The 25,244-nt window shown below is 45.7% G+C and overlaps 1 protein-coding gene across 2 annotated transcripts in view; it reads left to right on the forward strand.

Annotated features, from left to right (window-relative positions):
- Positions 1-25,244, forward strand: part of CSMD2 (CUB and Sushi multiple domains 2) — a 562,181-nt gene that overhangs the window by 336,220 nt on the left and 200,717 nt on the right. For both annotated transcript variants that reach the window (XM_032802693.2, XM_032802696.2), the window contains 8 exons: positions 1,275-1,601; positions 5,853-6,047; positions 8,717-8,855; positions 9,433-9,620; positions 11,110-11,298; positions 12,374-12,490; positions 20,951-21,166; positions 22,628-22,816. In XM_032802693.2, coding sequence (XP_032658584.1) covers positions 1,275-1,601; positions 5,853-6,047; positions 8,717-8,855; positions 9,433-9,620; positions 11,110-11,298; positions 12,374-12,490; positions 20,951-21,166; positions 22,628-22,816 — 1,560 coding nt within the window. The remainder of the gene's footprint in view (positions 1-1,274; positions 1,602-5,852; positions 6,048-8,716; positions 8,856-9,432; positions 9,621-11,109; positions 11,299-12,373; positions 12,491-20,950; positions 21,167-22,627; positions 22,817-25,244) is intronic.

Consider the following 25,244-nt stretch of genomic DNA (forward strand, 5'->3'; position numbering starts at 1 on the left):
TGATGGGGGCAGGGAAAGGAGCAAGCAAGATGTACATAAAGCGTAACCATCATCAGGTAGGTATCAATTAGATAGTAGCATTACAGTTCAGAACTAATGGACCCTATCAGCTAAAATACAGCCTATATTGAAAACAGTCACCCCCTGAAGGCTGAGGATTTTTCACTTTCACTGGTCCCCCCATCCCCGTTCCACACAATTAATTATGTTCATGGGGCAGAAGTCCAGTGTGATTCTTCCGGATGTTGTTAGTCTGGTGAAAGTCAGTGATTAATTCCTAATGGAAAGGGAGCTGTCCAGTGCACTCAGCACTCTAGAGCTCGGCCAGTCATATATTGCCATGTCTGCACCAAGCAGTGTGAGTATGTACAGCATTTTTCAGAGAAAATCCAGTCACTGGGCCTATTGAGTGGAAAGGGATTGACCCCCATTCAAAGTGGCTATCAAATCACAATGGCACTGTTTTATACCCACATTGTTTTGGTGCAAATGACTGCAGAAGTGGCAGGCCAATGGTGAATTGAGCCCACAGCACCTTCCCCCAAGGAATTTGCAATTTGTAGCCCTGTCGTGTAAGAATTTAACACATGGGAGTAATGCTATGCATAAGAAGAATCCTGCGGAGTTCAGGAAGGCTGCTTATGTGCATCAAGTTGTGTGGATTTGTAGCATAGGGGCGTAGGTTAGAACTGCATTTAGCAAATGATCGTGTAAACCAAATAGCACCCTGAAGCTTTAAAATGTCCCCTATCCTGCTGGAAAGGGGATGGTTGAAGGTTTTTTTTGTTTGTTTTTTTTAAACAGCTAAGTGTTGTTCAATGGAATTCACCCTGCAAGGTGCAAACTCCCCTGCAGGATGAATTCCATTAAGTAACATTGAGTTCTCGGGGGGCGAGGGGGGAGAAAGAAAGAAATCCACACGCTACTTCCTGCAGGGTAGGGAAGCATGAAATCTATTGCAGGCATACTGGGACTTTAAAGCTTCAGGGTTACACACAGCATAAAGAAGGAGACAATGCAATCCCTGGCTGGAAAATTATTGACCATTGAGAACAAAGGACCAGACAATATTTTTTGAATTGAAGATATTTCTTCCTCCCCTTTATAAATAAATCACTGACGCCCAGCAGTGAATGGAGCACTGATCCCTTCCCATCCTAAATTCTTTGAGAAGCAAAAAGGTTATGAATTTGCATGGGGGTGGATGGGAGGAGTAACAAGTCAGGGTTATAGGAGCTGTCAGCTGCATGATTGATGGCGATTTCTCATTGCAGTTTCCTGCTTTTTCAACTTCACCACCCCATCTGGGATTGTCCTGTCACCAAATTACCCTGAAGAATACGGGAGCAGCTTGCACTGTGTTTGGTTAATTATAGCTAAGCCTGAGAGCCGGATCCACTTGGCTTTCAATGATTTTGATGTGGAGCCTCAGTTTGATTTCCTAGCCGTGAAAGATGGAGTGACCCCTGAGTCCCCGGTACTGGGGACCTTCTCAGGGAGCCAAATCCCTTCGTCTCTGACCAGCAGCGGCCACGTAGCCAGGCTTGAGTTCCAGACTGATCACTCCATGGAGAAGAGAGGCTTCAACATCACATTCACCAGTAAGTGCAGAATCCTTCCTTTCTGCTAGCACCTGGAGGACAGGCATCTTGCCAAGTGGAATTATCATCTTGGGCCAGATTCTGATTGAACAGAAACCAGAGTAAGTCCAGAGTAACTCTGATATGAGTGGTGTTACTCTGGATTGACAGATGGTGCAGTATTGGTCAGAATGTTGGCCTTTGGGTCTAAGGCACAGAACTCAGAAACAGGAGTCACAGGTTCTGGTTCTTGGCTCTGGAAATGTGTGTGGTCTAGTGTTGGGAGCAGTGAATGAGGAATCTGTCTTTCTAAGGTTCTTACCTGACCTGCATCACTGCAGCTTATGAGTACCTCACAGTCTTTCATGCATTTATCCTCATAACCCTCCCTGTGAAATAGGAAATTGCTATTATCCCTGCTCACAGATGGGAAACTGAGGCAAAGAGAAGTTAAGTGACTTGGCTAAGGTCATGTGGGAAGTCTGTGGTGGAGCAGGAGACTGAACCTGGGTCTCCCAAGTCCTAGGCAGGTGCTATAACTACAGGACAGGTAATTTTCCCAGCTCTGAAAGAAAGCAGAGTCTAGGGTGAGAGCAGGGGATTGGGAGTCAGGATCTCACATGCCTCAGTTTCCTCATCTGTAACATATGAATGCTTATCTGACAGAGGTTTGGTTGATTAAAAAAAAACGACCCTGTGAAGACTTCAAGATCTTTTGATGGAAGGTGCCATATAAATGTTCAGTGCTATCATTATTCACTTGTACTGGGAAGCATACAGAGCTTGTGAGGACAGTGAGAGAAGCACTATATAAAATGAAGGAATGAAACAGACAGGGTTATATGTGGCTTCACATAAATTCAGGCTTTCCGTGTTCAAGTGAATGCAAACTACCATAACAATTTAACTCATGTTACCCAGTAATATTCCAAAGAACATTATTAAACCTACTCAGTAGAAATGATAAATGATTCACGTTATAACAGCAGTTCATGGCACTGCTAAATTAATCGTCTTTCCTGCTGATGACTGCAAATCAGCCATTTAAAAAAAATGTAGGTCTTGAGAAATCTTTTGCCACATCAGATCAGGCTATTGGCTCTTCAGGTAGGGTGGCCTGCTTTGGGCAATGACTAATCCTTGATGCTTCAGAAGAAAGGGCATACCGGCCCCTCTGCCAGTGCTGCTTTGTATTGCTGTAAATGATGAACTGAGGGCAGGGCCCGCAGCATTCTGCCCTCAAGCATACGTCTCTTATGCCATGAACCCCTGAGGAAGGGAATGTCACATGCTGAGGGCCTCTGTATGAAGAAATGTTTAGGCCAAATTATCTTCTGTTGTAAATGAAGCCTATCAACTCTCATTCTTCTTGTTCATTTATACCAGCAAAGAATTTGTTCCTTCCTTTTCAGCTTTTCTATCTGTCAACCATTAACTTCCTTGACACTGGTTGACAGGATCAAAAAGTAGGGATGGAGCCCAAGTTTCTAAGTTTCACAGTCCAGTAGATACCACTGTTAGCAAGAAGAATGAGGAGTACTTATGCCACCTTAGAGACTAAGGTACCCCTCCTTCTTTTTGCTGATAGAGGCTAACATGGCTACTACTCTGAAACTGTTAGCAAGGGCATCCTTGTTAGTTATTGATGTTCCATTAGCAGCTAAGAGCACCAGTCATGAACCAGGACCCCAATGTGATAGGCACTGTATAAACATGTAACAAACAGCTGGTCCCCCACTCCAAAGAGCTTACAACCTAAGGATAAGGTAAAGGACAACAGATGCATACAATAGACAGTTGGGGAGCACAAGAAAACTGTGAGATTCAACCTAAATGTTTCCGCTTTCTTAACTGAAAGTGGTCTTCACAGATTGTAGTAGTGCTGTGCCGATAAGACTGCTCCAGAACTTGTCTCAGTCATTACACTTGTAAGAGCATAGGTGTGCAATTGATCTGGGTACTGCTGCCTTTCCCATGCTGCTAACCAAAGTTTGTGATGGTCTTCTGTGTTCAGGTATGGTCCACATAATCATAAACTTAATGAAACATAAGACCAAATTCTTGCTTTCTGATTGATGGCCTTGGTTTTTAAGTGCTGGTAAAGGCCAGTGCTGACAACTGCCCTGTATCTGTGGGTACATGCAACTCCACTTCCAATTTTGCAAAACGTAAAAAGGTGATTACTTTGTTTTATAATAGCAGTGATGACTGAGGTCGGCTATTTCATGACAGGCCATGGTTAATATGCTCTTCGTGTTAGCCTCAGGTCCTCAACCCTTTCATATTCAGTCAGTTTATTGCCCCTTTGTGCACGCATGCCCCTTGTTGGCTGTTTGTGTAGCATTTCCGGAGCTTCAGGGAAATTCTCTCAAGCAACTTCTTTGTGCCGTTTCAAATCTGAAGAGTTGTAAAGGGTGTTATTGCAGGTGTTTCCAGGGTTCCCATCCCTGTATTATCTCAGCACCTCACAAACGTCAATGGTTTTGTCCTGACAGCACTGCTGCGAAGGCGAGAAATTATCAATCCCGCTTTGCAGGTGAGGAACCAGGGCATGGAGAGATCAAGTTATTAGCCTGAGGTCATTCAGATTCATTGAGGCCAGGAGTTCAGCCCCCAAAGTCCCAGAACAGAGCCTCATCCATAAAGCCACCTTTAATTCTGCCTGTTGTTATAAAGTGAAAAATACTGTTAGTGTTGGTGATGCTGGAGTCATGAAATCTGGGTGCGTATGGAGAGAATGGATGGCTCAGGGGAATAGCAATGGGGCAGAGTTAACCCCTAGTTAGTTGGTTTGAATGCAGTACAGGTTACAGAAGAGCACAAGTCATTGCTGTTCATTCCTTATGTGGAATGAATTTGCAGTCTGAGGCTAGGTCTACACGACAAACATTACAGCAGTAGCACTGTAGTGTCAACATTTACTGCAATGACAGAGAGGGTTCTTCTGTTGACCTGCGCTGTCTACTCTGGGGCTTAGGTCAGCTTAACAACGTCTCTGAGGGGTATGAATTTTTCAGACCCTCTAAGTGATGCAACTGGGTTGACTTAACTTTCTAGTGTAGACCAGCCCTCAGTCTCCACCTCAGAGACCCCCTGGTGCAGCTGGCCCTAACTGGCACCATTGGCATTCCTGGACGCAGAGACTGGGAACCAAAAAGGACAAGACAACTGGACACCCTCACCCTAAATGCCAAGCCTCAGATGCGCTGGTGGGGAAGCGTTCAATGCCGCTGCTCAGCCTGTACCTGACATATGGACAAAAAAATTTAGGCTGGGACTTCCTAGAGCCTATGGGACTAGGATGCTCAAATCCCATGAATGTTCACTGACAGTTGGGTTCCTAACTCCCTTGGCTACTCTGAAAATTCCGGTCTCTAGAGCTTTCAATCTGATTAAGACTTACAGTGTTTTAATGATTTACTTAGTTTGAGGAGCTAAACAGTGGTGTTTCCTATGGGAGGGCCAGCCAGAGACCACAGCATTGGGGGGATAAGGTGGGAGCACTGCACTGGGACTCAGGAGACACTGTCAGTGTTCCTGGCTCTGCCACTGACCTGCTGGGTGACCTTGGGCAGGTCAAATCCCTTCTTGGTGCCTCAGTTTCCCCATCTGTAAAATGAGGATAATGGTACTGACCTGCATTGTAAAGCACTTTGAGATCTATGGTTGAGAAATGCGATGTAAAAGTTAGGTAGTATTATTGTTTCCACTAGGGCTTTTTGAAATTTAGTTTGAATTTTGACCAAAAAAGTCCCAGGGCGGGGGGAGTTTTGCATAAGCTTATGCTGTTTTTCACCCAGCTCTACCCTTCACCTACACTTGAGGGGCCTGATCTATCTAACCATGGTGCTTAGAGGGCCCTATAACCATAGCATCTGAGTGCTTTGTTATCTTTGCCATAACTAGCCTCAGAGAATCTCTGTGAGGTGGGGCAGTGCTATTAACGCCATTATACGAATGTAGAACTGAAGCAGCATAGAGAGGCTAAGTGACTTACCCAAGGTTACAGAGGAGTTCTGTGGCAGAGCAGACACTTGAACTCAGCTCTCCTAAATGCTAGGCTAGCACCTGACCTCCTGCGCTGTTCTGTCTGTTCTTGAGCCAGCTCCCATTGAAGTCAATGTTGCCTTTAGTGGTGCAGGATCACACACCAGGCGGCTCTGTGGAAGTGAAGATCCTGGATTTGGGTCTGACCTGGTTGTTTCTCCATTAATGGGGAAGAGGTTGGGTGGGGAAGCAGCTGACTCACTGCCATTTTGTCATCCCCTGCAGCGTTCAGGCACAATGAATGCCCCGATCCTGGGGTGCCTGTCAATGGGAAGCGGTTCGGCGACAGCCTCCAGCTAGGCAGCTCCGTATCCTTCCTCTGTGATGAGGGCTTCATAAGAACCCACGGATCAGAGACCATCACCTGCATATTGAAGGAAGGCAATGTGGTTTGGAACAATGCGGTGCTGAGATGCGAAGGTAAATCGCTATTTCCCCTCCCTCTCCAACCCCAACCGCAGGGATGATTTAGAATCTGTTTTGGACAGCAGATTAAATACATGAGGACTTGACTCTGGCCCTGATCCAGCAAAGCATGTGCTTAACTTTAAGTGCATGGATAGTCTCGTTGAAGAACATGGGCAGCTCGTGTGCTTAAGATGATAGCCTTTGCTAGGTCAGAGCCAAAGGGCTTAGCAAGTTGCAAGATCAAATCCTAAATAGATAATTTAACTGTGGAGGGGGTTAGTGTTAGAGAGAGAAATCTCCCGCTAATGGCTGCAGCCTAGAGAGAAGGAAGCTACTACCACTTCCCACCGATGCCCCAATCCTACAAAGTTTTCTTACGTGCCTTGCACACTGTGAAGTGCCCCAATGACATTAAAGGGCATCACACCATAGATAAAGCAAAATGTATGCATAATTTTTCACAGCACTGGACCCTGAAGGAGGTTTCTGTTGTCTCACACATAAAAGCTTGTGTTATTTTGAGCTGAAAGACCAGGGTTCTAATCCCCAACTCCACATGTGATTTATGTACTGTTGGACTCCTATCTGCACCCTATAGCTTCCTTAGAAACTTAAACAAACCAAATAATCACTGAGTGATTAAGTCTGTGACTCTTTTTTTCAAATCAATTATGGGATTTTTTTATTAGTTCAGATCTGTCTACAACAGGTGTTTTTCTTCACATACACACGCACACACACATACAAACAACCACAAAAAGCTTTGATTTGCTAATAACAAAAATAAAATTCTTTACCACAAGTCTCATGGTGAGATGTAAAGAAAAGAAAAAGGAAAGTGTCGAGATGTTTTCCATTTTTCCCATCCTGATTTTTGAGACCAAAAATCTTATGTATTCTTCAGATAGAAGACACAATAGGCCCTTGAAATGAACAATGAATTTCTTGCTATAGAAATTCAGACCTGTCTATGAATCTCCAGTATATCAATAACTGTGTAGTACATCAGGCCCCTATAAAGAACTCTGGAATTAAATGTTTTGCAGTTCCAGCTCCATGCCAGTGTGTCTATGACTCTATATACACACACACACGCACACACAGTTAAAGGTTCTGATATGGATTTCAAAGCAGCTCCTGGTGCTTTAAAGTTTCCAGTGTGGAAAACAGAAATGAAATGAAAAGAGCTTGTTAGAAATTAAAAGGCCTCTTTCCCTCTCTGTTCTCGGAGAAGAGATGCCAGGAAGTGATATTTGCAAGCGTTTGAATTACAGATGTGCTGAAGTATTGAGAAATAATTTCAGTAATTGGCCATCCGTGTTTTAATGCCAGTCTGCAAATATTATGGAGGATGCTTATTGTCTGTTCCATTAAAGGGAGAAGAGGGTACTTGCTGTCCAGAATGATTATAATTCAGTAGGAGACTGCTTTTTTTGGTTTGTTTTTATTTGATTTTTGCAGGGAGTTGGCAAATGAAATATTTGTGGGGCTGGCTCAGTAGTTCAGTTCCCTTTGTGAGCCTGAGTGTTTAACTGTGTGCACGTCACTAGCTGGTCGGGGGAGAGAAAATATATAAATAAAATTATATTTTTATCGACTTTTATCTGTGTAAGCTTTGATAACCCATCTCTATTAACTTGTACTTCTCTGTGCGTGATCTCATGGCTTGCCTTTGACTTGCCCTCCAGTATGTGCTCAATTAAATGCAAATTCTAATTAGTTCTTAAAAAAAAAAAAGAAGGTCTGTGTAAAAGTGTAGAACAGCTTGTCTCTCTCACCAACGGAAGTTAGTCTAATAAAACATGTCACCTCACCGACTTTGTCTCTATGAAATACTGTTTGGTTCCTGGAGAATTACTAGACAAGAAGTGGATGTCTGAAAAAAGAGCATCTTCTCCCACAAAACCAACATGATGGACAGCAGATGGGAGACTTGGGAGACACTGGATAGCTCATGTTTTTGAGAAACTGATTTTTGCTTTTGGATCACTGATTAGGACCCTGCTTGGGAAGGGCTGATCCCATGCCCTTTCAAATCAATGGATCAGGCCCTTGGGGCCAGATTTGCAGAGGCAGGTAGGCGCCTGGTGGGATTTACTAAAGCATTTGAGCAAGTTAGGCAGCTAACCCCCGTTGAAAGCCAATGGGAATTCAGCAAATAACACAAATAGTCACTTCTTAAATTCCAACTGGGCCCCAATCTGCACCTGTAGGTGCCTAAACACTTTTGTAACTCTGGTCCTTAGTGACTGAGAGTCATTACCACCTGGTAGCTGTTTGTTGGCCTGTGGGAAGTCAGTTTGTTGGGTCTCAGCCCTGGTGCCCATTTCATAAAGCCGCTGAACTGAGCTGGAGCTGCCTGAAGGCTTTGATGGCCGTCTCAACGCAAATAGGTCAAGTCCCAACTGGGCCGTGAGGACCAAGCTGTCCTCATGCCTGCAGGGCAGGTTTGAGGCCTGTAAGTTGGGGAGTATCATGGGGAATCGTGCATAAGTAGATTTCAGCCTCCCAGACTGTCCACTTTCATGAGCCCTAACTTCACTGCAAACATAAATTATTGACCTTACCAGTCTAGGAACTGATATGTCCTACATCAGCATACTTACTGTCTGCAGGGGACTCGAGGGAGTAAACTTGGCTAATTAAACCTTTCACTTGATTCCTGTGTCCTCTTTCCCCAGCTCCGTGCGGTGGCCATCTGACTTCTCCGAGTGGAATGATCCTGTCCCCGGGCTGGCCTGGCTTCTACAAGGACTCTCTGAACTGTGTGTGGGTGATAGAGGCTCAACCGGGATATCCCATCAAAATCACATTTGACAGGTGGTCACTGAGGATAAAGAATAGCATGGCTTCTATTAACCAATACTGCATGTGTGTCTGATCCTGTGCTCACTGAAGTCAATGGAAAGATTCCCACTGACTTCAGACAGGTCCTTCATCAAGCCTTATATCCAGCACTAAAAAGTAGCACGTATGAGCTTTTTGTTAAAGTCAGGCAATTTATTTTGCACATTTTTTTCACAAAATTTGCATAACAATCCAGATTTTTGGGGTGATATTTTCCCCATCATTCAACCAACTCTACAGTTGGTTAATCACCCCCTCCCCCACCCAAACCTTCCACTAAAAATGTAAAAATTTTGAAATTGAAATAAATGAATAAATCAGGAAAGTGTTGTTTGTTTGTTTTTTAAGGAAATATTTTCCCTTTTTTCAATCAGCTCTCCTTTCTGTCTGTAAACTAATTCTCACCACAGCCCGACTGGCTGGGTAAATAAGTGTTCTTACCTCCATTTTGCAAACAGGAGAACTGTGCAGTGGACCAGGGTGCCTCTCTGTTATTAGTCTTTTCAGAATTATAACATGGAAATTGCCAATCTCTTTGTGTCCCTGGCAGGTTTAAGACCGAGGTGAATTACGACACCCTGGAAGTGCGAGACGGCAGGTCCTATTCCTCCCCATTGATAGGGGTCTACGACGGGACTCAAGTGCCCCAGTTCCTCATTAGCACCAGCAACTACCTCTACCTCCTCTTCTCTACCGACAAAAGCCACTCCGACATCGGCTTTCAGATCCGATATGAGAGTAAGTGCAGTTCCCAGCAGCACAAAAGGACTCAGTCAAAGGCCCATTGGAGCTGCTTCTCCATTCTGCTATGCAGTTAGCGCTGTTACTCTTAATTGTTGTGAGGACCTCAAGCTATTGCAATCTGATAACAGCCTCTGCATTATGCTTATCTTTATTGGTATTTATTTTATGTTGTTTGCAACAACTCGAAACATCTTCAGAATAGATTTATTTTGTAAGGAAGCAGATTTGACTTCCTCTTTCTGTGTTATCCCCTCACCTTGAGACTAATCAGTGGCACCTCAGAGGAACAGCCTGTGAGAATCCAAACTTGTCAATGACCCATTATAGCGCAGTCCTTGCAGACATTCGAGTGATTTTATGGGAGTCAGAAGAGAGTGCTTGGCTAGAGAGAGGAACTTGTGTTTGTTCAGCATTGTGATTATTATTCGGTGGTTATCATTACCTGCATTGATTAACGTGCCCATTGCAGTGGTGTCTGTATATGCATTGACTGAGTGAAACGCATGTTTATGGGAAAGCTGTGTTCTCAGATACTGTCTGTGCAACTCCTGCGTCTTCTATTGACTTCAGCGGCAGTCTTTTTTTTTTCTTGTTTTCTCTCTTCAAAAAACACCTGTCAGTTGCTCTAAGTGCTACGCTGTGTGGTGTTTGTGTGTCTGTTTATCAGTCTGTCTATCTATCTACATACATAGATATAAAATATGTGGGTGTTCGCATAGATAAATAAATACGTCTCACATACAGAGGTAAATTATATCCAGCAACAAACTATGAATGAACTCAACAAAAGCAAGAAATATGTTTGCTATTCATCTGGGACCATATGGTCCAGAATAATCACCCCACAATGATGTTGATAATGACAACACTTGTCAACCATCATCTCCTTCAGCAAAGCCCTCCCCCCCCCGCCCCCTTTGCTCAGTTGAGGAACTTTGCTGCATGCCTGGAAGGGTAAGGGCTGTAGGCTCTGGCGATCCAAAGTGGGAGCAAATTCCATAGTCCAAGGACCTGAAGAGAGAAACCCAGCCGTCTGCTGCTTCCTGATTAAATTGAGAGGGATCCAGCTGAAGCTCCTCCACTAGGAGCAGCACCAGTCATTGCCATGGGATGTTCAAGGGCAATCTTCAGCCCTGCTGCAGTCACTGTCAGAACTCTGGTGGAGATAGCTCTGTTCCCCACCAGTCCTTGGTATCCCGCCCCACACTTTCACTGCAACTCCTGAACAGCTGAGTAACTCCAAACCTACCCATTCCAAACAGTGAACACCATGCTGTCCGAGTGCTTCCCAGCCCAGGGATGATCCAGGTATGGGGAGCAGAACTGGGGCCAGCCCAGATCTTGTGCACGTTTCTCAGATAGAACAAGAATGATTTAAAAGTTCATGATAAATTTCCTCCTACCCATGCAGCCACCTTCTGGTTAGGGGATGCAGAGGGATCTAGTTGCTCCCTTTGAATCTCTGATTGTTTCTTTGCTGCAGCTGTGAAGCTTCAGTCAGACCATTGTTTGGACCCCGGGATCCCCGTAAATGGACAGCGCCATGGGAACGATTTCTACGTAGGAGCTCTAGTGATGTTCAGCTGTGATTCGGGCTACACCCTGAGTGACGGAGAGGCCCTGGAGTGTGAGCCCAACTTCCAGTGGAGCAGGCCTCTGCCCAGCTGTGAGGGTAAGGGTTTTGGAAAAGAACATCTGGAGGAGGGGAACCCAAGAGTGGTGAATTCTCAGCAGCCTGTGAATCACATGGCTGAAGCACAAAGTACTGCAAACTGGCCTTTATGTACAATCAGTACCATTAAAATTCTACAGTGACTGGCACACTGCAGTACCTCGGGTATCTGGGGCAATGATCATGATGCTGTGGTATTTCCAGTTTTCACTGTAGCTACCACTTTGCTGGAGGGGGCCGGGGAAGGGACTGTTGAGTTTCTAACAGCACCAACTTGGTGAATCTTATTTGTGATTTCACAAACCGCGTTTCCCCTGGGAGGGAGGCAAGTTGGTGTTCACCAAGAATAAATATCCTTCTGAATGTCTGTGGTTTATTGGAGGGGCTGGTGGTGGTGGGTTTTAGGGTGAATTTAGTTTACATTACAGGGGTCCAATCTACAGATCTGGGCAACAAACGTCTCTGTCGATACACAGAAAAGTTACAGCAGCAGAACGCTTTCCCCCATACTGCCCCCGAATGTGCACCCGTTCTGATCTGGGACAGTTTCTTGGCGAGCAAACAGGTAGTTTAATCTCTGTGGCCTATTCAATCCTTGGCCACTGGTCCATTGGCTCTGGCATTCTGTCTCTGGCAATGCCCAGAGTGCCGGTGATGCAAGAAAATGAAGGTGTGTAAAATGCAATTGGCCACAGTGCAAAGCTATGCATAGGGAATGGGGAGGGTTATTTTCCCTGACCTGTGCAATAATCAAGTGTATGCCCTGATGCAGGAGTTCTGATTAGCTGTAACCATGGATAATATCACTGGTCATGAAATTAGTCATCCACTGTAGCCAGCATGGGTCCCCTTCTTCAGTGGGTGCCATAGGCTGACTGCTACATGCCACACAGGGAAGTATTTCATTTGTACGTTCTAAATGTACTTAGTGTGGATTTAATCATGTTGTCCCCAAGGGGCAGGGAAGAAGAGCCTTTTCTGTCCTAAATATCCCAGCCCAGATCTTTCTAGCTCTTCTCCTTTTTCATAGTCGCTCCGTTGGCTTGTCTGATTTTAGCACGTTTGATTTTTGCAGCTCTTTGTGGAGGTTACATCCGCAGCTCCAGCGGCACCATCTTATCCCCAGGCTTTCCTGATTTCTACCCCAATAACTTGAACTGCACCTGGGTGATAGAAACTTCTCACGGCAAAGGTGAGACCCCTTTAGATTAGGGTGGTTTTGAAAAGAGGCCATGCTGCGTGGTAGTGGGGGGGACAGCGTCCCATGTAAACATGATGGTTGACTTGCAGAAGAGACAAGGGCAACCCAAAAATAGCCACAGTGTGTTGGTATCTCTCTCTTTTGTTTCCCGTCAGTCCTCACAAAAGTGATATGGGAATGACACTGAGGGTTAGGTCATGCAGCCAAGGCTTTCTCAGAAGCACCTTGTCGTTCCTCGAGAATGGGGAGAGGTGGCATAATAACATAGGTAGATGGACCCAAACCCTCACATCCAGTCTCTGCAGGCTTTGATGAAGTCCCAGTCCATAACTAAACCTTATCACTGGTACTGGTCTTCCAGATGGCCTAAAGCAGAATGCCATATCTGAACAGATCCTCATTATAGAGGGGCCTGGGTCCAGCTCCTTTTTGCTGAACTGTACTGCTCAGGTCCATCTGTGTAAGGAAGTGAAATCATTCTCAGTGCCCTTGCAGCACATCCTAGACCCAGAGGTGATAGAAGTGATATCACCATTACAGAAGAGACAGCAATGACGTCTGGTGTTTACAAAAAGGTACTGGTAGTCAGGACTCCTGGGTTCTGCTGCTAGCTTTGCCACTGAATCATTGCATGACCTTGGGCAAATTAGTCCAATGCTTCTGCTTCCCAACTTGTCAATCTAGAGCAAAAACCCAAGTCACCTTTTGAAAGCATGTTGGGATCCTCGGATGAAAACCACTGCATGGATACAAAGTATTATTGTGGTCCGACGGCTTAATACTCGGTTATTCTATCACATGTGTTCACTCTTCTGCCTTTTATTGACATGGAGACCAGGAGTTAGGCCCCCCAGGTTCCTGGCTCCAGTGTACAAGGAGCTACCTTCAAGCTTAGGTTGACTATGTGACAGCATCTTACGGGAAATGAGGTTAGATCTGATACCCATGCTGCTCTGGCTCACTGGGAAGTTTCTCCTAAAATAACCTAGATTAAGGGTGTGGGGTGGGGAGTGTTATATCTCTTATATAACCATGTCCCTCTGTTTATACCAAATAGCAGCATGTGAGAGCTAGCATCAGCCAAGTTTGCAAGATCCATTTTTATTAAAACGTATAAACTTGTCAGTGAAAAGCACAGGGCGTTACTGGAGCATTTACATGCTGGGAAAAATGTCCTGTTGAGCAGTGCCAATCCACTCTTCATTAATCCACTCTGCCCTGGAATCAACTCTTCTGATGAGAGACATTGCATTAGCCTGTTGCTAAGCTAATGCGCAATTCAGAGACCTGACACCCTCTCATAAGAGGTAATGCAGATGGTGGATGTGCTCCCCACCCCCGAACAAAGGAATATCTCTTGCCCAAGACAAGCTGCATTTTCAAACAGTGGTGTTGTGTCTATACTAATCTTTCTTTTTTAAATTCTCCTAAAGCATCCTACCATTGCTACAACCGGTTCAGCAATGCACGCAGGAGCCTGAGCTCGTTGGAAAATCTGGCTCACAGTTAAAATTCACGTACCCCTCCGCCCCCCCACCACCACGCACTGTGTCCATAATTGTATCCGAGCACTGATGGGAAAATATAAATTGTAAAAATGGCCTCTGGGCCAGAGGGAAGAGAGACTGTGTTATTATGTATGTGTTGGGGGTGGGGGTTATTCCTCTTTTTCCCTTGCTAGGATTCTTCCAGCAATGCTAATTACCAGCAACCTGCTGGAAAGAAATACCAGCAAGCAGTGGAATCTCTCATTGCCCCAGCCTGCTGTCTGCATTCAAAGGCGCTTTGCTTGTCAGGGTTATGACTCAGCAGTTTGGGACTGCCCCTGTGCCTCGCTGAGTCATCATTCCTGTATTTCTGCAGCAGCCTGGGTTAGGCATGCAGGGGCCGTGCTGCTGTGTTAGTGGGGGAAATCAGGAGACCATGGAACCGAATTAGAGTTGGGTGCGAAAGGAGAAGATAACCCAATTATAGGAAGTTGGCACCAAGCTGCCTTTTATGTCAGACAGTCCATTCCCTCATTGCTCCTGGAGTTCAGACAAGCCGCATTTATTTACCGGCACATGGAAAGAGGAGCGTGCCTGAAGTTTTCCTTTTATCTAATGATTTTGTGAAAGGCGACAGAATGTAGCCAGAGGCTGGATGTGATGTGCTGTATATACATTCTTTTTCTATTGAAGCTGTGCACGATTTCTTAATGATCTGTTTTTGCTAGGCTTTACTGCATAAAATTGCAGAATAATGCATTACACGGAAATCTCCCAGCGCCATTCAGCAACCTCTGTCCTACCTACAGTAAGAATCAATGGAGCTGATTGACCCCAGGTGAAAGTAACAGATTGAGATGGGATGAATTTGGGTTGGTGAGAAGTGAAGAGGCTTGCAGAAATTGGGGCAAATTCTGCTCCTAGTTATTCTCATATAGCCTCACTGACTTCAGTAGCACCACCCCCTTATTGCGGAATGTTGTCTGTTACATCCTCATCTCTGAATTCTCTGTTCTCTAACATTGCAGTTGAATTTGGTGCTCATTAAAGTCAGACCATTAACCGCTCTGGTGTGAGCAGCATTGACCACAAGCATGGGATGAGGTCCCCTTTGCAACGCTCACTTCTTGACCAATGCCAGCTCAATTTGGACTTGCAGCACCCCATGCTATTCCAGATTTGGGCCGCTCACACTGAGCTCTACTGAAGCATCTCTATTCAGAACTGCACCGCACCTTACTGCTCCAGTCCTGGGCCTACACCACATGGCTCTTTCGGCATATCTCAGTCCATGCCTCACTCCAGTACTGAGCTTCCTCACAGCTCTGCCAGTGCAACCCGGCCCAGACCTGCAGTATCATCTTGCTGTTCCAGGCTTTGACCCCCCGCATACTCAGCTCTACCAGTGCATTTCAGTCCAGCATCCTCTTCTGTACCAATATTGTGAACCTGACACAGCTTCCATTGTTGGATTAGCAGCACTCATGGCTGGGAACAGACGGAGTTTCCAGCTGCCAGGTTCTGAATCTGTTGGAGATTGTTGTGCCATCTTGCATGGGGATTGCTCACACTGGAGACACAACAAACTGTACTTGCTGGAGCTTTGCAGTGGCTTCTGCTTGAATATTTACTGGGTCCTTCAGGGAGTGGTTCAGCTTCCGATGAGATGCTGAAGTGAGGGATCTTTTCCCGGGTTCCATAGCATGTTTGTCATCTCTTTGCAATTGGCTTCCTAATGCGTGACTGACATTTTGTTGTTATTTCCATGTTGTCTTTCAAAAAGCAGTTTGAGTGGGAGAGACGTTTTCTGATGTAGGCTAGGAGGAGTTTAAGGCCATGTGCGCTGATAGCAACAGAATGGCCAGGTCTTATACGTGAGATCAGCCTGATCCCCACAGGTCACAAGTCAAAACTGAGACTGTATAGCAACTCTGTGGAAAGTGACCTTTCCAGTGATGGATAGTCTAGCACAACTTGCCATTTCTAACAGTGTGAGAGGAATTTGTCCCGCCATTCTCACAGCACCCCCAGATTATAAAATATGCCCCGGTCTGCATATTATTCTGAATGTTCCTAAATGCACCCTCCCTGCTAAGCCCCATCCTTTAGATCACTGGTTTTCAACCTTTTTTTCACTTGCGGACCCCTAAAAATTTTCAAATGGAGTTGGGAACCCCTTTGGATTTCATGGTCCAGAGAGACAGAACTGCCATCTACTCCCTCTGAGCTGCCACTCCTAACTCAGAGCAGCGGCACAGCACCAAGGCAGTTTGCCTTTCCCTGCTTTGTGCCAAACTCCCACAATTGTCCTCTTCAGGACCTGTCAGTCTGGCCTCTCACCAGCTATAAACTCTTAATTTCATTGCTAGAGTAGCGGCTCTGGCCTCCCTCCTGCTTTGCAAGCACATTTGCCTGTTCCCTTCTCAGCTCTCCACTCTGCATGGTGCCCCCAAGGACACAACCCTTCCCTTTCTCCCTCTGCCTTCCCTGGGACTGGCTCTTTGCTTTGCACTGACCCCAGTGAAATATTTATTATGGATGATTTTTCAGTGACCTATCAATCCCACCTCCTCTCCTGTGGGGCGGGCTCACTTTCACTCAGACATTGCCTGGGGCTTATCTAGACTCTCTGTCTTCGTGCTCACATCTACTGCCATAGCCTTGATCTGCCAATCTCTCGCAGGGGTGATACTTTGTAGTCTGAACATCAAGGATCTCACCATCTCTGATCACTACCCCCTCCCATCCCCTTTGAAACAGAACACTGTCCCTCGCCCCAGGCAAGTCCACACTTAGCCCTTCTGTCCTGCCATGGAATTCTATAATGCATCTTCAAACAAATTGCCCTATCAGAGCCTCTTCCATAATCCAGGTTATACCGTTATTTTACATTGGTGCTAATGCTGCCCCCCCACCTAAGTTGCAGTGGCCCCAGCTGAATTGGGGAGGAGAGCACTTGCAGGCATGAAGACGTGGCACCTCCCCTCCAGCAGCTGTAACCACTCATTGGTCAGCTGGGGGAGGAAGAGAGCTGATTAGTCCCTTGCCCTTCCCTTCCATTAATTTAAATTATAGTCTGGGCCATGTGGAGCATCTTTTTTGCTCTGTTTCACCAGCCATACATATGAGCATCAGTGAAAAGTAGAAGCAGCAAAGAGTCCTGTGGCACCGTATAGACTAACAGACATATTGGAGCATGAGCTTTCGTGGGTGAATACCCACTTCGTCGGATGCAAGTGGGTATTCACCCACAAAAGCTCATGCTCCAATACGTCTGTTAGTCTCTAAAGTGCCACAGGACTCTTTGTTGCTTTTACAGATCCAGACTAACACTGCTACCCCTCTGATAAGTGAAAAGTAACTGAATCTTAGCGTCAAACAGGCACAATTCCCACTGTCTTCATTGTTCTTCCTTCTAAAAGGCTCGTCCTTGCTTCTCCAAGGACATTCAGCATGCTGCCATGATTCCTGAAAGCTAAGGCTGTCCAAGATTGGGTGGAACAGTCTCTATACGAGGGCAGGTTGACTTCCTAAACCCATCAGGGCTTAAAACCAGCAGGAACACACCCATATGCTGTACCAGCCCATCCCTGAAGATGCAGCCTTGTTCTCCAGAATTTCAGTTTGCAATTTTAAAAAAAAGGTTGATCTCTAGCTGGGATGGTTGCAAAGAAAACTTTTAAAATATGGCTCGAGTGTGACAGAGGCAGAGATGAGTCTCGAAACTGGAAGAATAGCTCAGAGAAGAGTGAGCTGCGCCATGCACCTCAGTGAGGGGTTAACTCAGATGCCCAATGATAATTTGTTGATATGAGGGGAGAGTTGTCACAGATGGATGCAATTTACAAAAGCATAGTATTTGGGAGATGCCAACACTTACTTTCCCCCCATCTAGTCAATTAAAATCCAAGCCTAAATTGTCCAGCAGAGCTTATGGGCATATTCTTTCCCCCTGAAGGGGAGCCATACCCAGGGACCTCAGCAGTGCCAAGCAGCGAACACAATCATAGTCTCATTTGGTAACTCTGATGCAGGGACAGGGCTCATTTTGTGGGTGGAGTCTGGAAGAGCACCGCCCCTCCCTCCTCCCTTCCTAGTCCTAGTCCCTGATGCCCGTTTATTTATTTCTGAGCCACTGTGTTGAGACTGCCAAACATTATGCCAGTTGAAGCCAACTGCGTTAATGATTTCCCGGCGGAGCTGGTCTGAGGAACACCAATTCTTCTGATAGGCCACAGAACAGCTGTTGTGTGGTAACTTTGGTCCTTCTTCCTGTTGTGTTCTGGGTTGAAAATAACACGTAGCTCTCATAAAGCGCCTTTTCATCTGTGGATCCCAAGCACTTTACAAAGGAGCTCAGGATCATTATCCCCATTTTACAGAAGGGAAAACCAAGTCACAGAGTAGTGGAGGATATTGCAACTCAGTGACAGAGCTGGAAAGGGAACTGAAATCTTCTGACTCTCAGTCAGCTAGACCGCTAAACTAGCAGTGAAATACTCTGCAGCACAAATACCAATTTCATGAGTCATCTGCTCCCAGATCTTTCTGAATTTTCGCTCTGCTTATTGCATGTGAGCAATACACTCGTTTTCTAAAGGAAGCAGCTGTGTTGTTGTAATGGCTTTTTTTACATGCCCAAAGGCACTAATTTATATTATGGACTAATGGGCTGTAAAATTTTAGTTTAAAAAGAGTTTAATTTTTAAGATACTTAAGTCTGAAAAAAACATTTTTTGTTTTTAATCTGATAACTTCTGAGTGACCAAAATGATTTCTTTTCCCCCTGATTTGGTAAAAAGAAATTTGCTTTCAGGCTGACACATTTTGTGCTGCAGTAAATTTCAGACTAGAGCAAAGGTGCAGTCAGAATTGCAAATTCTTCTAAATGAGTCTGTAGTCAGCCCTATGGCTTTAGTTCTAGATCTGTTAACAGGCTCCACTATTAGAGGTTATAACCTTGTCTACACTGCCACTTTACAGGGCTGCAACTTTCTCACTCAGGAGGGTGAAAAACTGCTACAGCACTGGTAGCTACTCCCCTCGTGTGATCTAGATGGACCTTTGGTCTGACCCAGTATGGCTGCTCTTATGTTCTTAATATCCAGAATTTCAAGGCTTTACCCAATTTTGAATTGTTAGAAATCAGGACAAGACTTCAAGTAGGAACCAGATTATCCTGCATCTGCTACTATGTGGAGTTCTTGCACCTTCCTTTGACACATCTGGTGCTGGCCAGTGTCAGAGACAGAACTAGATGGACATCAGACCTGATCCAGTCTGACAATTCATCCATTGTCAATGAGGGTTTTTTAATGAAATACCTTTGTTGTGCCACTGGGCGCTACTTGTGTCACTACAGGGGATTACAGTTCAACTGTAACTGATTAGAATCCAGATTGGGATACTCTTGTGCTGAGTAGTGATTTAATCCCTCAGTAGCCCCACTGATTTCAGTGTATGCCTAGTGTAAAGGAAAAGTCAACATGAGGTTGGATATCACAGTCTGGTTCTTAATGTTTGGAAAGTGCATTGAGGTCTTTGGATGAAAGAAACTATATCAGCGCAAAAGGGTTTTATTTGTTGCTTGATGTTTCTTTAGCCCAGGGTAGGCAACCTCTGGCATGCGTGCCAAAGGTGGCACACAAGCTGATTTTCAGTGGCACTCCCACTGCCTGAGTCCTGGCCACTAGTCCGGGGGGCTTTGCATTTTAATTTAATTTTAAATGAAGCTCCTTAAACATTTTAAAAATCTTATTTACTTTATATACAACAGTAGTTGACGAAGTGGGTATTCACCCATGAAAGCTCATGCTCCAATATGTCTGTTAGTCTTTAAGGTGCCTCCGGACCCTTTATTGCTTTTTACAGATCCAGACTAACATGACTACCCCTCTGATACTTAACGATAGTTGAGTTATATATTGTAGGCTTATAGAACGAGACCTTCTAAAAACGTTAAAATGTATTTCTGGCACATGAAAGCTTAAATTTATAAAATAAATAAATGAAGACTCGGCGCACTACTTTTGAAAGGTTGCCGACCCCTGCTTTAGCCTCTTAACTTCATTGAATGGTTTATGTGACATAGGATATAGGACCCCGCCTTTCCTGTCTCCACAAAAGCTGCTGCTGCCATTTTTGCAGCAGGGCTTTTTTCATAAATGAAGGGTTTCTAATTGTGTTTGAATGCCAGCGTGGAAATCACCCAGCTGGAGGCCTCTGTGAAAATTAGAAATAGGAACTGTTTTTGCTAGTATGTAGGTGTGAGGGAGATGTTAAAAAAAAAAACAAAAAAAAAACATTGCTGCCTCTAAATACTTAACAAATGTGGCCAGGTCAAAGCCTTATGGCTTCATTGTTCAAACTATGGAAACCTAGGTTTTTGAGAGGGAAGAGGGGAGAGCTTTTCTTTCTTCGGCTGGCTTCAGTAGTTGTTGTTGGTTCAGTTTTAATTTCTCTTTTGGCTGTACGTTCTCAGGATGAGAGTGCAGAATCTTTCGTGCTCATAGGTCTTACCATACCAGATAAGGCCAGGGTCTATCTAATTCAGTATCCTGTCACTCACAGGGACTAATACCAGCTACTTCAGAGGAAGGTGCAGGAAACCCTGCAAATTTGGCATAACCCGCCTCCAGGGAAAGCATCTTCCTGACCCCTATTAGTTTTTCCATCTTGCTCTGCAGCATGGGGCATGGGATCACCTGCTATGACCATCTGGGTATATCTCACCTCATCAGTTCACTGCTGTTGTAGGAGCCTTAGGCATTGGTGGCACCTAGGTCTCTCCTGTTCTTTGCCTGTTTCTGTCCTCTCTAAAGAAAACTTTCCCAATCTTTTCAGTCTCTTTTTTCTTTTTTCTGGGAGGAGGGTGTTGAACTGCTATTTTGGGGAGAAGGAAGGTTAACAGGCTGCACTGTAGAAACACCTGTTCAGCTGGGGTCCTCTCTTTTCTTCCCCGCAGGCGTGTTCTTCACCTTTCACACCTTCCATCTGGAGAGCGGTCATGACTACCTGCTGGTCACCGAAAATGGCAGCTTCACCCAGCCGCTGAAACAGCTCACCGGGTCCCGCCTGCCTCCCCCCATCAGCGCCGGGCTCTTTGGGAACTTCTCCGCTCAGATCCGCTTCGTCTCGGACTTCTCCATGTCCTATGAGGGATTCAACATCACCTTCTCGGGTAAGAGCAGAGACTGATTCTTGTCAGGAATTGAGTGCTGGTGGGAAGTACCAGGCTGAGTGCCTCGGAGATCAATCCTCTGCCTAGCCACATTCACACCACTGATACACCTGAGCCCTGAATTGAAGTCGTTCGAGGACTTCTACAGGGTCCCTCTCTGCACAGTCATTCAGTCCTGGCTGCTGTATAATTTGCAATCAGGGTGACCTGAGCCAAGATCGAACTGATGACCAAGTATAAAAGGCCCAATCCCCTCAGCCATCTGATGATGATGATTATTATTAATTTTATTTGTATTACCATAGCTCCTAAGATCCCTAGACAGGGATCAGTATCCATCCAGCCATTCTTCATTTTAAATCAGGAATTTTAAGGAATATTTCACTTTTTTTATTTTATTCCGTGTCTTCTGATCCATGCATGTACAACATTAATAAAAATGTACCTGTGTAATTATATTTCTTCATTCTTGCATGGCATCAGCCAGTGGACTAAATCTGCTGAAATTAAATCCCTCTGCACTGGTATTTATCATCCCCTCCCAACTGGCTTTTTGTTTTCTCCTCTGTTCCTGGGAACCCAGTTTCCTCTCTCGTTTCCTGTGGGTTTGCCAGCCCTCCTTGCTCCAAATACCCCCATTCCCGGCATACTAAATCAGAATCACTGCTAGGGCACAGCAGTTCCAATCTCAGCCCAGGAAGCTGTGGCAGATGGGATGCCTTAGAAAGAGACTCTAAGCAGTCTGGACTCTTTGGAGAAAGCTGATCACTCCTGTCGCCTGGCTGATCTCCTTGTACATTGGTCCTGTGCCCTGCTCATATGCCCAGGGCACTTCATCAAGCAGCTCATCCAGTGACCCACCCTCTGCAGCTGGCTCTGGTTGATCTTAGAGAGAATACGTGTCTTGCAAAGCTTCAGCCTTTAGATTAGTCTGACGGCATTGCTGGGAAGCTGGAACAGTACACTTCTTTGCTCAAGATGCTGTAATAAAAGAGTTGCTGATAGAAGCAGGCACCCTGGAGCCTAGGAGGGCATCAAGGGATGTAGAACTCTGAAACTGCTTGGGACTTATGCTGAGCTCCTCAACTTCTATTCATCTCAGTGGAGCATGCGGAGAAAAAAATGTCTCCATTCTGACTTGGTACCATTGGTGTGGCTGTGCACTCACATTAATCTGGTGTCAGTGATGGAGAATGAGGGCCAGTGTCGGGTTAAATCTAGAGCGCTATTGACTGCTCCCCTAGGATGAAACTCACCCCTGTTTTGAAGGTTTAGGTGGAACTTGTGTCTTGTGCTGGCCTGGTGCCGGTCCCTTTGCCTCGGCATGAATTACACCCAGGCTGCAATCAAAACACTGAGCACTTCTGTCATCAGTGCATCGTTTCTGTAGCTCCTTGCGGGTGGGGGAGGGGAGCCTGATGAGTCCTCCCCCTAATGCAACGTCCTCGTACCCCTTCTTAGAGTACGACCTGGAGCCCTGCGACGAGCCCGAGGTCCCGACCTACAGCATCCGGAAGGGCCTGCAGTTTGGCGTGGGGGACGTGCTGACCTTCTCCTGCTTCCCCGGATACCGGCTGGAAGGCGTGTCGCGCATCACCTGCCTGGGGGGTAGACGGCGTGTGTGGAGTTCGCCTCTGCCAAGGTGTGTTGGTAGGTGGTCATGTGCTTTCATTTTGCTTGGTCATCGTATTCTATCGTAATGTGAAACGGGCAGGGGTGTGTGCCGGCGGCATGCGGCATTCCCCCCCCATGGGGCCACGTCTTTGTGCTCATCGTGTGGGTGGAGGGGGGAGAGGGAACGAGCGGCAGCTCTGGAGATGGTCCACGGAGCAGCAGGTAAATCATAGGGTATGGGGGGCAGCTGCATCGCTGATGAAAAGTCTTGTGAAGATGGCTAGAAAATGATACCCTTTCCACCGAGTCCCAGAGCACATGGAAACGTGGGGCATGGAGGACTTGACAGGAGATGTCCACAAGCGAGCCGTCCAGGAGTTCATACAAAGATTGTCTCTTGGAAAATCCTGCCCTTCCTATGCCCCGCCCCCAACCTTCTCCCATTGCCCCGCCCCCATTGCCCAGCCCCCAACCTCCTCCCATGGCCCACTCCCCACCTCATCCTCCCATTGGCCCCTGTCCTCCCCTCCCTTTGCCCAGCCCCCCCCCACCTCTTCTTTCCATTGGCTCCTCCTTCACCACCCAGTGACCAGCTCCTCCCATTGGCCATTGCATATCATCTCTGGGGCACCAACAGTGATTATTTACATAGCGCAGTGATCCTAGGGCAGTATTTCATGTACATTTTTTTACATGTAACGCAATCTGACAGTTAGAAATAAACCGCCCACACTGGGTTATCAGCCAGCTCCCTGCAGACCATGAGCAAGTCCTTTGCCGACCACCAATGGGCTAGATCGTGTAGTTTGAGAGCCCTCTGCTTTAGAGAGAATCCCTGATCCATTTATCCCGCCACTTCCAGTCCGGCAAATCCTGCCATTTCAAGTCTGTCTATAAATGTGAGTAACCTGTTGTGGTCGACGCAGAGAGGGCATCCCACTGAGATCAGATTGCAGTCTGCAGCGCGTTGCCTGTGAGACCTGTCATGCTGAATCCATTTCCTAGTACTGCTTAATGTCCCAGTCACAAGGTCACATCATCCTGCCATGACAGGCACCCATTCCGGGGCACACATAGCAATCAGGTTGCAGGGAAAGCTAATCAGGGAAATAGAAATCAAAAAGAGTCATAACACCGCTTTAAATTTGATCCACAGACATCAACACTAAGCAAACATAATGGCTTCCACTTATCCAGTTTACTCCTGGTTTTAAATTAACATGTTGGTTTTATAATAATGGATCAAATTTACTGTCTGATGGTTTGCAGGGAACTCTGGTGTTTGGGTGACTAGGTCCAGGATGCTGGTGATCAAATTCTCAACTGTGTGTGTTAGCTTTGTGTTAAAGAATACAGTCAGGAATTTTATGCCTGATCTTCCATCACCTGCTACTACTTTACGTGTTTGCAGAGTGCATGTGTCATAACTAGATAGGTAAGGTAAGGGTTAAGTTTCTTTTACCTGGAAAGGGTAACCAAACACCTGACCAGAGGACCAATCAGAGAACTGGATTGTTTAAAGTCAGGGGCTGGGAATTTGTATACAGGGATTTATTTTGTTTTTCTGGGCTGTGAGTAAACCAGTTTCTCTAACTCTTCCTTATATTACAAAATATTAATATTCCAAAAAAGAAGTCTGTGAGTAATAGGAACCCCCAAAGCCGATTCGACTATGAGAGGAACTCTTGGGTTGTACAAATAGATGTGGATGGGTGTCTTTTGTTTTTTGCTCGGATGTGAGTTAACAGGCTTCTCTCCTAGCTGCATTTATTCAAGTGTCTACCACATCTGTGAGTACAAGAAACCACCAGACAATTCGGCTGATGAGAGCTGTGGGTTGTAATTTAACAATGTATGTGGCATTGGTTGGAATGGGTTTAATCTCGGTAAATCTTTTTAAATCAGACTGTTTCTTCATATTTTCTCATAAGCAGAGCATGTATTGGATTTCTTAATGCAAGATTAACTTGTTTTGCTATTTCTTTCTTTTTGTTTTGTCTATAAAAGTTTTTTTTTAAAACCTTGTAAAGTTTTTTCTAGGAGGCAAAAGGGAAAAGCGCAGTGTGGCTATATATTCCTATTTGGGTCAGGGAAAGAGCAGGACTACGGGGAAGATAACGCAGAATATTCTCTGTATTCTGGTGGTTAAGTTTTCTCGTTACTGGAGCTAAGGGGGGTGGCAAGCCCCAGGCTGTGGTTTTGCATCTACCATTGTCCTGAGGGAAGCAGAAAAGCTGAGTTCTTGGTACACAGGTTAGCCGCGAGGCAAGCCTGACAGAGAGGGGGAAGGCGGTTCATTTCCCTGCTTTTTAGCATCCACAAGGGATTGAGGAATATGGGTTTCCACAGGGAGGTTGGGTGACACCAAGGGAGGAAAGAGGGGATCAGGCCCAATAGAATTAATTCTGATTCTGTGGCATGGAGAATATCCGGATGTAGTGACTGGGGGAGTTTCAAGGTCAGC

Source organism: Chelonoidis abingdonii, chromosome 25 (assembly GCF_003597395.2).
Source record: "Chelonoidis abingdonii isolate Lonesome George chromosome 25, CheloAbing_2.0, whole genome shotgun sequence".
NCBI lineage: Eukaryota > Metazoa > Chordata > Testudines > Testudinidae > Chelonoidis > Chelonoidis abingdonii.